The sequence below is a fragment of the Hyaena hyaena genome, unplaced genomic scaffold, assembly GCF_003009895.1.
Source record: "Hyaena hyaena isolate Hyena2069 unplaced genomic scaffold, ASM300989v1 scaffold_116, whole genome shotgun sequence".
Taxonomy (NCBI): domain Eukaryota; kingdom Metazoa; phylum Chordata; class Mammalia; order Carnivora; family Hyaenidae; genus Hyaena; species Hyaena hyaena.
Genome location: NW_024080748.1, coordinates 1,166,331 through 1,178,613, shown reverse-complemented (window position 1 = coordinate 1,178,613; position 12,283 = coordinate 1,166,331). Strand labels below are relative to the sequence as shown.

General features: G+C 43.7%; 1 protein-coding gene across 4 annotated transcripts in view; it reads left to right on the top strand.

Annotated features, from left to right (window-relative positions):
- Nucleotides 1-6,473: 6,473 nt before the first annotated feature.
- SERGEF (secretion regulating guanine nucleotide exchange factor) overlaps nucleotides 6,474-12,283 on the top strand; it is a 231,267-nt gene continuing 225,457 nt past the window's right edge. For all 4 annotated transcript variants that reach the window (XM_039236806.1, XM_039236805.1, XM_039236804.1 and 1 more), the window contains exons 1-3: nucleotides 6,474-6,554; nucleotides 9,667-9,802; nucleotides 10,988-11,143. In XM_039236806.1, coding sequence (XP_039092737.1) covers nucleotides 6,495-6,554; nucleotides 9,667-9,802; nucleotides 10,988-11,143 — 352 coding nt within the window. In that variant the 5' untranslated portion in view covers nucleotides 6,474-6,494. The remainder of the gene's footprint in view (nucleotides 6,555-9,666; nucleotides 9,803-10,987; nucleotides 11,144-12,283) is intronic.

Below are 12,283 nucleotides of genomic sequence, written 5' to 3'. Positions count from 1 at the left end.
GCTCTGAGCTGTCAGTACAGAGCACAATGTGGGCCTTGAACTCACAAACCGCAATATCATGACCTGAGCTGAAGTTGGACGCTGACTGAGCCCAACTGTTGGTGCCCCATGCTGGTTTTGTTTTAGATGATCTATTCTACTCATGGGTCCTAGGGGGAACTTGGAGGCGGGGCCCCAGCAAAGGCCCTATACTCAGGCATGCAGGGTATCATGATGGGATTTCCCTTAGGTTAGCAGGAGATGGTATTGCCAAATGGAGAGTTCAAACTGAGGTAGGTGAGAGAAGCACAAAGTTAGTGTTGGAAACTTGATGCTGGGCACTTCATTTCCAAGGTTTAAGGGGAGACTGTAAATAGGGAGTCCAGGCATAAGGATAGAGGGCAGGGAAACAGTGAGGAAATGGGATGTAATAGGGTTAAGAAGACCATTTTAGATCTGACACTAACAATGCAAGGGTTGCAAGGACTGGTTTTTATGTGGTGTTGGCTGTATAGTACAGGGGGTGGGCCTGATAGAAGCAGGTGAAGCTGGACTCCTGAATATGTGCTGTGTCTGTTTAATTTGCTCCTTTTCTCCTCACCCCTCCCTCCTCAAGTGTCTTATGTCTCTGGTCTTTTCTCTCTTCCATCTCTTTATGGGAAATGTCATCCACATCCATGACATAAATTATTATTTTATATGATCCCCATATTTGCAATTCTAACTTTGGGATCTTTCTTGAATTTTTGCCTCTTAAGTCCATCTGCGTGCTAGAAATTTTCCGTCTAGATGTCCCATAAATCAAGACAATGTTGTACAACTTCTTGTGGTACCATTCACATAGCATAAAACAGGTTTGTACAACATGGTAGCCCTGCCAAGTATTTCAAGCTCAGTAGGTTAAAAAAAAACAACAATAACCCATAAATAAAAACCTCAGGATCACCTGCATATTACACCCCTTCCACTCAGCTTCCTCTCCCAGTGATGTCATTTCTGTTCATGATATATCATGGGTCATATTTTTAGCCAATTATTCATTCTTAATCAGCTACTTAAAAAAACAGTGTCTTTAGTTTTTTATAGTCAAATTCTATACCATTTAATACATTTTTCCTCTACAGACCACTAGATCTTTTAATTCATTTTAGGCCACAAAAGAAATTATAAAAATTTTTTTAAAAATTTCTTTTATTTTATGTCATACAAGGAAATAGAATTGGGAAGAGTAATTATGCTATTTCAGATTTTTACATTACTTATAATTTTAGTTAAATATAACTTAATATACCTTTGATAGTAATAGATCTAAGTCAGCTAATCTAAAATCATTTAAAATATTGATTAGCTAGTTTATAGTTAATGTATTTGGTTGCAAGGAAATCTATTGTAAGAAAACCATGATAGATAGCAATTAATAGCAAAATATGAATTTTGTATTTGGGTATTTTCATATAACCTTGATGATGGTAAAGAATCATTGTTTTTGAATTTTAAGATTATGGTTTTTAAAACTACCCTATGACTAAAGCATTCTAAAAATCAATGTTAGAGCACAATCAATATTACTTATAAGTTCAGAATAGTAGAAATATTTAATGATTGATCTCAGTTCTTCTAACCTCTGGATTTGTGATATTTATTTGGTAAATCAGGAGTCATGAGAGTCTTAGAATTTTAAATATATATTTTAAATATATATCTTTAAGGCATCTAGGAATATGTTAATATTTACTCCAATATGAGAATAGAATTGAATCTAAAGTTTGGTTTATATTCTTAATCAGTGACTTAATACTTAAAGACATAGGTGGTATCTTCCTGACTTTTTGAAGAAAGCCCTAAGAGCTGGTTGTCAGAATGCCTATATTTCTTTTTTTGTTTGTTTGTTTTTGTTTTTCTTTTTAATAGTTTATTGTCAAGTTGGTTTCCATATAACACCCAGTGCTCATCCCAACAAGTGCCCTCCTCCATGCCCATCAGCCCCCTTCCCCTCCCCCCACCCCCATCAGCCCTCAGTTTGTTCTCAGAGAATGCCTATATTTCTTAATCTGCCTATGTTGCAATTTGGAGTTCTATAATTGTAATGATGCACCAGAATGTACACAGTTATACTTAATTTGTAAGCTGATTTCCAAATTGAAAAAGGAAAAAATCCTGGAGTTTTTTAAAGGCACACATAATAGAGTCCATATATTAATTTCTAGGAAATGTATAAAGATGCTGTGGTCCATTTCAGTCTAGTGTTTATTGTACTATGTAATATACATTTATGATTTGCAAGTTTGTTATTCAATGGGACAATAATAAATGGGCACAAAATTCATGTTCTTAATAAGAATTTATGTTTTTGTCAAACATGTTAAAAACTGATTTAAATATATATTAACAATTTCATAATTTTAAGAAATCTATAACGTCCTTATACTTCTTGAAAAGCTTGTGAATATGAGATATAAGGGAAACCTAACACACTTGGAACTGAGAAACTACTTTTAGAAGTTTTTATAAATTCCATTCTCATGTTCCTCATCTCTACCATTAGCTAAATCTATTTCATTGACTTAATTGGAGGACTTATGTTGTAAGAGGACATTGTAATAAGAAACTTGTTATCCAGATGTAAAGAATCATTAATACCCTCACTGTCCTGATCCAGTATCTCTCGTAGCTTCTGGATGACTTTATGTTTCTTCAGAAGGAATTCACTTTTGCTTCTAGCAGCCGGTATATAATGGCCTGGGAAGATCTTCTTAGTCCAGTTAGGAATTAAGCTAATTTGAAGCTGAGCTTCAGTCTTTGTGAGGGCTGGTTTATTTCCGGTTCACTTCTACTCTCAGGGTGCAGTGCTTTATGGATTCCAAAGGAAAGCTATGGATGTGCATGAGGGCTTCTCCTTGGGGGCCCTAGACTCCTGCTTTTGTCCCCTCCTCCTGTCATTCTCTTCACCTCTGTAGGATTGCTGAAAAGTACTGTTCAGCTTCTCAGCTTTAAAAAAAAAATTTTTTTTTTAATTTTTATTTATTTCTGAGAGGGAGAGAGAGGCAGCATGAGCAGGGGAGGGTCATAGAGGGAGACGAAGAATCCGAAGTAGGCTCCAGGCTCTGAGCTAGCTGTCAGCACAGAGCCCGATGCAGGGCTCAGACCCACACACCATGAGATCATGACCTGAGCTGAAGTCAAACAATGGACTGAGCCACCCAGGTGCCCTTCAACTTCTCAGCTGCATCTTTCAGCCCAGTTTCTTAGCCTCCAAGTCACTGCTTGCTAATTAGCAAACACTTCAAGTGGAAAGCATTGCCAAATATAATCTCTCAGTTTCCAGATCTTGGCCCTTCAAGTTCTGACTGCTTGATAATTCTCCAATGGCTTGAAATAGGATTTTTAAAATATTATACCCCAGCTTTTCTAGTTGTTCTTGGGAGAGGCTTGATCTGCAGCTAGCTAATTCGTGTGTATAAAAAGTGGAAATCTGACCTGGGAGTAAAACATCTAACTTCTTTGAGCTTCGGTTTTCTCTCATCTACAAAATAAGATAATCTAAAGGAAAACATTTCTTAACTTGCATGGTATGTAGATATATTCTGGATGGCCCCAAAGTATACTTTCCTCTTATGGGGAAAAAGGCATTTGAAAGTGATATCATCAAATAGTTTAGCCCCATTCAGGAACTGCAATTCAACCAGGTTGCTAATGGGAAGAGCTAATGGGAAGTGGCATGTATGTAGTTGAAGTAGTGGCAACATCTCAACACTTCCAAGAAATTGTACTAAAAGATATAATAATATAACTGTAAGTTAACTGAAGTATAGATGCATGTACGTTCAAGGGGTGAAACTGGAAGACAACTGTATTCTTCTCGATCTTCTCTCTATTAAAACTGACACTGTGGATAGTTCTAATTGCCCCTTCAGGTGAAATCTCAGGTCCTGGCCTTGAATTTTCTGCTCATTTTTTTTTAAACTTTTTTTTAATGTTTTATTTATTTCTAGGAGAGAGAGAGAGAGAGAGCGTGAGCAGGGGAGGGTCAGAGAGAGAGGGAGTCACAGACTCTGAAACAGGCTCCAGGCTCTGAGCTGGCAGTCAGCACAGAGCCCGACGCGGGGCTCGAACCCACGAACCGCGAGATCATGACCTAAGCGAAAGTCGGACGCTTAACCGACTAAGCCACCCAGGCACCCCTTTCTGCTCATTTTCAATCCTTAGCTTCTAATTTATCTATTTCTTGTTCCTTGGTGCCTACTCACTAGGATGCCTCTGGCTCCTCCAGGGTTTGAGAATGGTGGTGGGGAGGAGAGGCGATGAGTAGAAAGTTCTGTTTGGTCTGACACTGTCGTGAGTTGGCATCAGTGCTTTCTGTACTTGGTAAGTATTTAAAGCTGACTCATTCTCCGTGGGTGTTTTGGAAGACCTTCCCACCTTCTTATTTCTTGGGAATCTCTTGATGCGGGTAAATCTACCTCTCTGACTAGGCTGTTGAATTCATCTCCCTCACTCTCTAGGAATCTAGTGGTTAACTCTATTGGGGTGTCATTTCACCCCTCCAGAAATTCCCCTGGACAGGATCTAAGACTATCCCCTGGGGAATACTCTGGGCATGAAAGACCTCCCCAAAGCATCAATCTCTCTGCTCAACTATCAGAGTAGTTATCTGGCCGCAAGCCACTGGATTTCTCAGCACAGATCTACAGCCAGCCCGGGCTGCAGCCTGGAGGGATACATACCAAGCTCTCTAAGTGGTTCTGCAGAAGTACCCTTTCCTGAGACATGAGATGGGTGGGGCTCACAGCACATTGACAACAGTCCCCCTATACCCTATCAGAATACTCTCAGCCTCTCCAACCTCTTTACAGACTGGAAGTCATATGCTGGTTTCTGGATACCTCTCTCGCAAATTTGTATTTTTCTTAGCATGGTCATGGATGTTCTCAAGATGCCCCAGTCTGGGAGAGGGAAAAATGAGGTGCCGCCCTCAAGTGGACTTACAGACAGAAACGCTAAGGGAGTAGTTGGAGTGAAAGAACAGGAAAAGCTCCCTGGAGATACATTCCAGGGTGCCCAGGTATAAAGGGTGATGAGGACTGGAGGCTTATGTCAGCAGAGGGTGTCAAGACTAGTGGATTATCATCTTTAATGTGACCCCATTTGTACCACCAAGATTATGTGTGTCTTGGAAAAGGCAGGTTATGTACAAAAAAGTACAACAAAGAAAATAATATTCAGCTGTAATCCACTATCCTGAGTCTATGTGTTTGTGTGTGTGTAGAGTTGGTATATTATATTGCTATAATACTTTTATGACATATCGTGAATGCTTCCTTTACTTAATATCTTCCAAAACATATTTTAAAAATGGCAGCCTAGTATTCCACTCACTGTATGGCTATGCCATAATGTAATCAATTTAATTTTGGACTTTCAGATGATAAATTCTTTCCTATTACATACAACTCCATAATGAATAACTTGCATTCTAAGACTTAGTGCAAAGCTCTGATTATTTTTTTACGATAAATTAGCAGATGTGGAATTTACTGGGTAATTATCTACTTCAAATTCATATTTCCGTTTTCCTTCAGGAAAATTGCACTTATTTAGCTCCCACTAGTAGTGTATAAGGTGTCTAATAAAAGCCATTTTATATGAAAACCTTTGGTGAAAATTATCCAGTATTGATGATCTGAATCAGGGTAGGACCGTGCTCTGCGTGCTGGGGGTTAGAAGGCTGCCCCTGGCAAGAATCCATGAGAACCAGCCTCCTCAGTTCAGTGTCCGAGGTGTAAGTTCCTGCACACTCGTTTACCAAAAAAGCTTTCTCAGATTTTGCAAACGCACACCAAAGCAAATCCAAAGACAGCTCCGCTAAGACACTGGACGGGACCTTTCCACCCCTCCCAGGCTTAATTTCTTCCCTTAATTTCAAATGGTGCTACAGTCCCTGCCCTGTCGGCCCCTCCAGGCTGTCTTGGGACTCCAACGAAATAAAACCGTGAAGGAGCATAGTGCCCTCGTATATTACTAAAAATAGAGTGGAATGGAAGGGAGAGAGAAGTGGACGGGCACTACAAGGCTGGAGGCGGGAGGGGAAGCTGCTCAGAGCGCTCCGGGGCGGGGCGACTGGGAGGCGGCTCCAGAGGTAATTAAGGGGCTCCCGGGAGGCCGTCTCCGCTCCGGCCCCGCCCCGTCCCAGACCACGCCCCAGCCGTGGCCCCTCCCTCCGACCCTGTCCCTCTCCCTTTACAGACCCCTCCCCAGCGCTGGCCACGCCCCCACCATAGAACCCCTCCCGCGCGCGGGCCTCGCTTCCACCGCAGGCCCCTTCCGCGGGCCAGCCTCGACCCCACCGCATATCCCTTTCCAGCTATGACCCCGCCTTTACCGCAGACTCCTCCCTCGCAGCGGCCCCTCCCAACCACAGACCCCTCCCCCGTCGGCCTCACACCCCAGTTACTAATCCCTCCCCTAGCGGGCTCCACCTCCGACCCCTCCCGGAAGTGCCGGAGGAGCGTCCCCACATGGAGCCCGAGTCCAGAGCCGCTGAGGCCGACCCTGCGGAGGCCGTGCTCTTCGCCTGGGTATGTGACTCCGCCCCCGGGCCGGGGCCGCTGGGACTGAGGGGAGCTGAGGCTAAGGGAGCTGGAGGCCTCCGCGTGGGCGGTCGTGGGCTTGGCGGCGGAGGTCCCGGCCGGGCTCTGGGTTGGAGGACCCTGGACTGGGGCCTGAGGAGGAGAGGGTCGGGAGGCAGGGGTCCTCACGGGTGACTTAGGGGCCTGCTGGCTGGTGGGGTCCGGACCCGAGGGGCTGCGGCGCCGCGGGAAGCATCTGCCTGCTGGGCAGATCGTGTGGTTCCGCGAGAGCCCTCAGGCCGGGCCAGCGACCGGAGAGACGGCGAGGAGGTATCGCCCCGTCCCAGAGCCGGGTAGGGCCACCTGTGCTCCTCACCCCCTCGTTGGCCGGAGGATGCCGGCCCCTGCCCAGCCCCACCCCAGCCTGGCGGGAGCATCGTTTGATGCGAGGCCTGCGGTATTTGGCCGTGCACATTTGCTGATCTTCGTCTGTGACCGGATCTTGCCTGTGTTGGGGGCGTGGGTGTCTGCTTAATGTCAGTCTCTCTGGCTAGAATGTAAGCGTCACGAGGGTGGGTGTTGTGCCTGTCTTGTTCACGGCCCCTAGCAGATATTTGTGGACCAATGAATGAATGAGACCCTTTTGTGTGCCTATGTGCTGGTCTTTTGGGAAAAACACAGAACTGAAAGACCCAGCTCTCGCGTTGAGGGAGCGAGATAACACCTATATTAATGTCAAAACTAGCATGTTATTGACTAGTCAAAAAAAGGTAATGATCAGCACCAGGCAGCACTTGTTGAGTGTAAGGCTGCAGACTGGCAGAAGGGAGATCGTGATGTGGCCTGAGGTAGTCTGGCTGGCTGAGTACTATCTTTGTGGTGGCACTTGAGCTGGGGGCGGATTTGGGGATTGAATGTGTGCCTGCGGTGGTTGCTGGTGCTGGCTTTTCCTAGGCAGGAGACTGGGGTCTGCGTGTTAGGGCCTTGTCTACTGCTTGGACGCCTAATGGGCACTTCGGGCTCAAATTATGGCACTCAGTGTCTGTAACACAGCCAAGAGGCCCCAAATCCAGCAAAACAAAGGAAAATTTAATACATTTTAGCTGTATTTGCTTCCCTTCCTTACAAACACTCCAGACAGACAGACAGACACACACACACACACACACACAAACTCCAAGGAGGTAAATTTCCTTCACGTACATTCATTCACTATATTCATTCTAAAAGACATATACACTTTCTCTGGGTCAGCATAGTTTCAGATGCAGGGGACATGGCAGTGAACAAAACAAAGTGCCTGCCTTCATTGAGTTTACTTTGTAGTAGGGGAGGTAGACCTTAAGCAACTAAGCAAATGTAATGTCAGAGAGCACTATGAACAACAAGAAAGCAGAAAAAGGGGATAAAGTGATGGGGTGCTATTACAGTCATACAGTTAGCGTCCTGCCAGGTAAGCCCTGGGCTGAATTTCACCAGACATCCTTAGGGACACGGTAGAGCTTAATGAAAGGAGCAAGGCATATCTGACTTTTGGCTTCCCAGCTATGCGATTATGGAAAGTTACTTAATCTCCCTGAGCCTTAGTTTCTTCATCTGTAAATTGAGAGCAGTAATGTCCATCTCCTCTGTTATGAGAATTAAGGGTGAATACTGAGTATTGAGGAAGCAGTCTGTAATTGACAGCTAATACTGCCCCTAAGGGCCTCTGGGACCTGTGCCCTTGCCAAGGCTTGCTCTTTCCACTTGGAGTCCTTGCAGCCCAGGATGGCTGTGAAATGGACCATGAGGGGCAGGAGTTTGTGTGTGTATGCATTTTGGGTAGTTATTTTAAATTATTTTTCCTCATTCAAATGTCTTAAAAAAACAAACACATTGGGAAGGTTTTACTACTTATTTCTAGGAAGAACCAGACAGGAGTAATTAGAAGGAATTATGAGGATTTCTGAAATCTAAAGATTTTCCTAAAAAAAAAAAAAAGAGTTTCCTGCAGGTCTACAATTCTTTTTTTTTTTTTTTAAACATTTATTTATTTTTGAGAGACAGAGAGACAGAGCATGAGCAGGGGAAGGGCAGAGAGAGAGAGAGGGAGACACAGGATCTGAAGCAGGCTCCAGGCTCTGAGCTCTCAGCACAGAGCCCAATGCGGAGCTTGAAGACGGCTCGTGAGACCATGACCTGAGCCGAAGTCAGCCGCTTAACCGACTGAGCCACCCAGGCGCCCCTACAATTCTTTATCTTCAATTTTGAATACAAAAAAACTCCAAAAACCCAAACTGAACTGACATAATAGTATTTATAGTCTTTGCCCAGTTAATGTATTTGTACCTTTCACTGCAGAAATAATACTATTTTGCCAATGGGGCGCTGCTCCTGGACCTTGCAGCAGTATATATGATTTATATATGGTATTTTTTTAAAGTCTATAAAATCTTGAATCGGAAATAATTCTGGCAGCAAGAGTTTTGGATTAGGGATTCTGGACCTTTATTTCATAATAACAAAGATAGACATATTGCCCACAAAGGGGAAGTCTTTTCCCTTACAGGAATCTCACCACGTGAATCTTAGAGTCACAAAACATTGTACTTGGAAAGGCCCTTAGAGATCATTGCCAACCTCTTTCGCTGTACAATGAAATAACAATGAGGTGACCTGCTTGAGGACACAAAGCCCTCAGCTAACTTTGATTAAATAAGTCATTGCCAGTTTTCTTAGTGAAGGCATGAGAAGAGACAAGTCCAGGACATTTCCCACTCACTTTGCTTCCTTATTTCTTTTCTTAGCCTCCCTAGAGAATTAGCTTTTGTCAGAAGGAACTCCCATGCTGTCCGCCAAAGGCAACACATGTGGGCTGGGGCATTGGACGAAGGCGAGGAGTATCTTTGGATAAATGGTGGATGCTAAGGGCTCCTCTCACGTGGAAATCGTACTGTTCTGGAGATGGGGCCACCATCTAAGTATGAGTTGCATATAACAACCTCTTAAGAATGGGCTTATGAAATCTCATCTGTTAGAAGCTCTGGGGGGTATGTCAGGGTGAGAAAGATAGGGACAGCTAAGTGCACATTGACAGCTACGTTTCCTGTATGCTTTCATCCTTGCCTTATTTTATCCCTAGGGTGCAAATAGCTACGGGCAACTTGGCCTTGGCCACAAGGAAGATTTGCTTTTGCCCCAGCAACTGAATGACTTCTGTAAACCTGAGCGTGTCAGGAGGATCACGGGAGGAGGGGGCCACTCTGCTATTGTCACAGGTAACATCCTTCTGGAGTAGACATTTCTTATTTAGACATTTCCCCTAGTGTGTTATATTGCCATCTTTCATCCTTTTGTATTTTGCAGAGGAAAACATTTTTGTGAAAAAGCCAAGTTACCATCAAAGAATTCTAGATTGTCAAGCTGAAAGGCCTTCAGAGATCTAGGCTCTCTACCCCTATTTATACAAATGAGGCTCAGAGAGGAAAGCCAGTTGCTTAAGGTTACAAGACAAATTAAGGGCAGAGTTGAAACGTGTACCACATTTCATACCGTATATTGATATTTAACTTTCACATGTGAGTTAAATATCTTTGCAGTTAGATTGAATACTCCTTGAGTGCAAGAACTTTGTATTTTCCTTAATTTCCTTCATAGTACCTATGATAGTACTTAACGAGTACTACAGGTGCCATGATATTGGAAAGGAGGGCATATTGCATCCTGATTGAGAACATGAGTTCTGGAATCCACTGCCTGGGTTCAAATCCTGGTTCTGTTATTAGCTGTGTGGCCTTGGTCAAATTAATTTCTCTGTGTCATTTTCGCCTCTGTTACATGGGGATAATAATGGTGGATGAAGAGAATCAATGAGTTACAGGGCTGCATTATGACTTTCATGGGTCCTTGGCACTCTTGCCTTTGTGGACCCCTTCTTCCATAAAGAAATATGAAGAATTATATTTTATGACAGCATTGATATAAAGATTAGTATAATCCAGGCTAGAGTTAGCATTGTATATTCATTATTATCGCATTTATTTTTTTCTTATTTTAGAAGAGTATAAAATTGAAACATTTCTGTGGGCCTCTGAAAGTATTGTGGGCCCTAGGCACTCTGCCTAAAGAATAAATCGACCCCGCAAATAAAGCTCTTACAAGAATTCTAAGTGCTGGCACATTCTAAGTTCTAAATAAATGTTCACTTTTTTTGTTATAGTAGATGCTCTATTTGGTGATTAGCCACTGCTCTAGGACTTGAAGTTTCCATGTAGATACTAGACTTAAGCCCTTCGCCCTATTCCATTTGGGCCAGTGCACATAAACATACATGGCTTAGTAACGCGGGTGGGAAAAAAGTTCTTGGGTTTGTGACTGCAACTAATTGGTAAAATCCTTTTGCTCGCTTTGACAGTTATATTTCCCCTGTGCACACCATCACCCAAAGCTTTTGCTTTCTGCAGATGAAGGAGGCCTTTTTGTTTGTGGCCTGAACAAAGATGGGCAACTGGGGCTTGGTCACACAGAAGATGTCCTGTATTTTACCACCTGCAGATCCCTCCTTGGCTGTCCTGTCCAACAGGTGGCCTGTGGCTGGGATTTTACCATTATTCTCACAGGTGAGTTCACTCGTGGGTAAATCTTTATCACTGCAAAGGCACTGGGTGAGAAGAGCCCGATGGTGGTGATACTGATTAAGTGAAAGTCCCTTTATGTGTAAACACACATATACATTTCTCTTTGGTTGTTGAGGAAAGTTGTGGGTGCTTTTTGCAAGGAGAGTTTGAACAGCAGAATTTTGGGCTGGGAAACTTTTGCCAGAGACTAGGGAAGGGACTAGATCGCCTTTGGTGGTTACTTCCTGTCCCAGAAATTTGTGACAGCTGTTTGCCTGGGCGAGGTGGCCGTTAGTACTGTGAAGGGTATGGGGGAATGTGGTGGGGAAGCATAAGGAAATCAGCGGTTGCACAACAGTGATGGCAGCTTTTCCCCACTGAAGGATTAAAAACAAACAAACAAATAAATAAAGGCTGGGCACAATTCTTTGCTTTCTGCAAAGCCAGATAGCAGAATGGGGTGTAGAGGGGTATGGCCAAAGGGTTAAGAGGGTAATGCTCTTGGAAGCAGCTAGCAATAATTACTTTTTGTCAGCTGACTTCTCCCTAGAAGTACTTTTGCCCTGTCTAGCTTGCCATTCTGGATGGAAAAAACCATCTTTGGTTCCTGACTAGATTCCCTCTTTGACACAGTCCTCTGGCAAGGGCATCTTCTGATCACATCCTCCTCCACCCCACCCTTGTGGATTCTTATGTGCATATTTCAGATCCCAAGCTTCCACATACAGCTCCCATTACTGTACCCTACCTGTCCCTGTTGTGGCCTTGTCTTTTATTCTCCACACTCCCCATACTTTTCTTTCTGGAAATACCAAGCAGAACATTGTTCTCTCTCTTGTACAGGCCCTTTTGTCTATCTGATGGCTCGTATCCCTTCTTTAAAACCCTGCTCAGGCATCAGCATCTCTCTTCTGTGGAGGGCTTCTGTAATAGGTGCTGAATTTGGTAGTAATAACTCTGAAGAGTAGCTATCATTTGTGAAGTGTTTTTTGTGGCCCATTTTGGGGTTGTAGGGAGTCTGTGAATAACACTCTATTTCTCACTTTTGGAACCAATTGTGAGAAAGGTGGAGAGCAGTCAGGTAGCTGGAGATCCCACTATTGGCTTTTCACTGACAAAGGCTAAGTCGGAGGACAGGGTTAA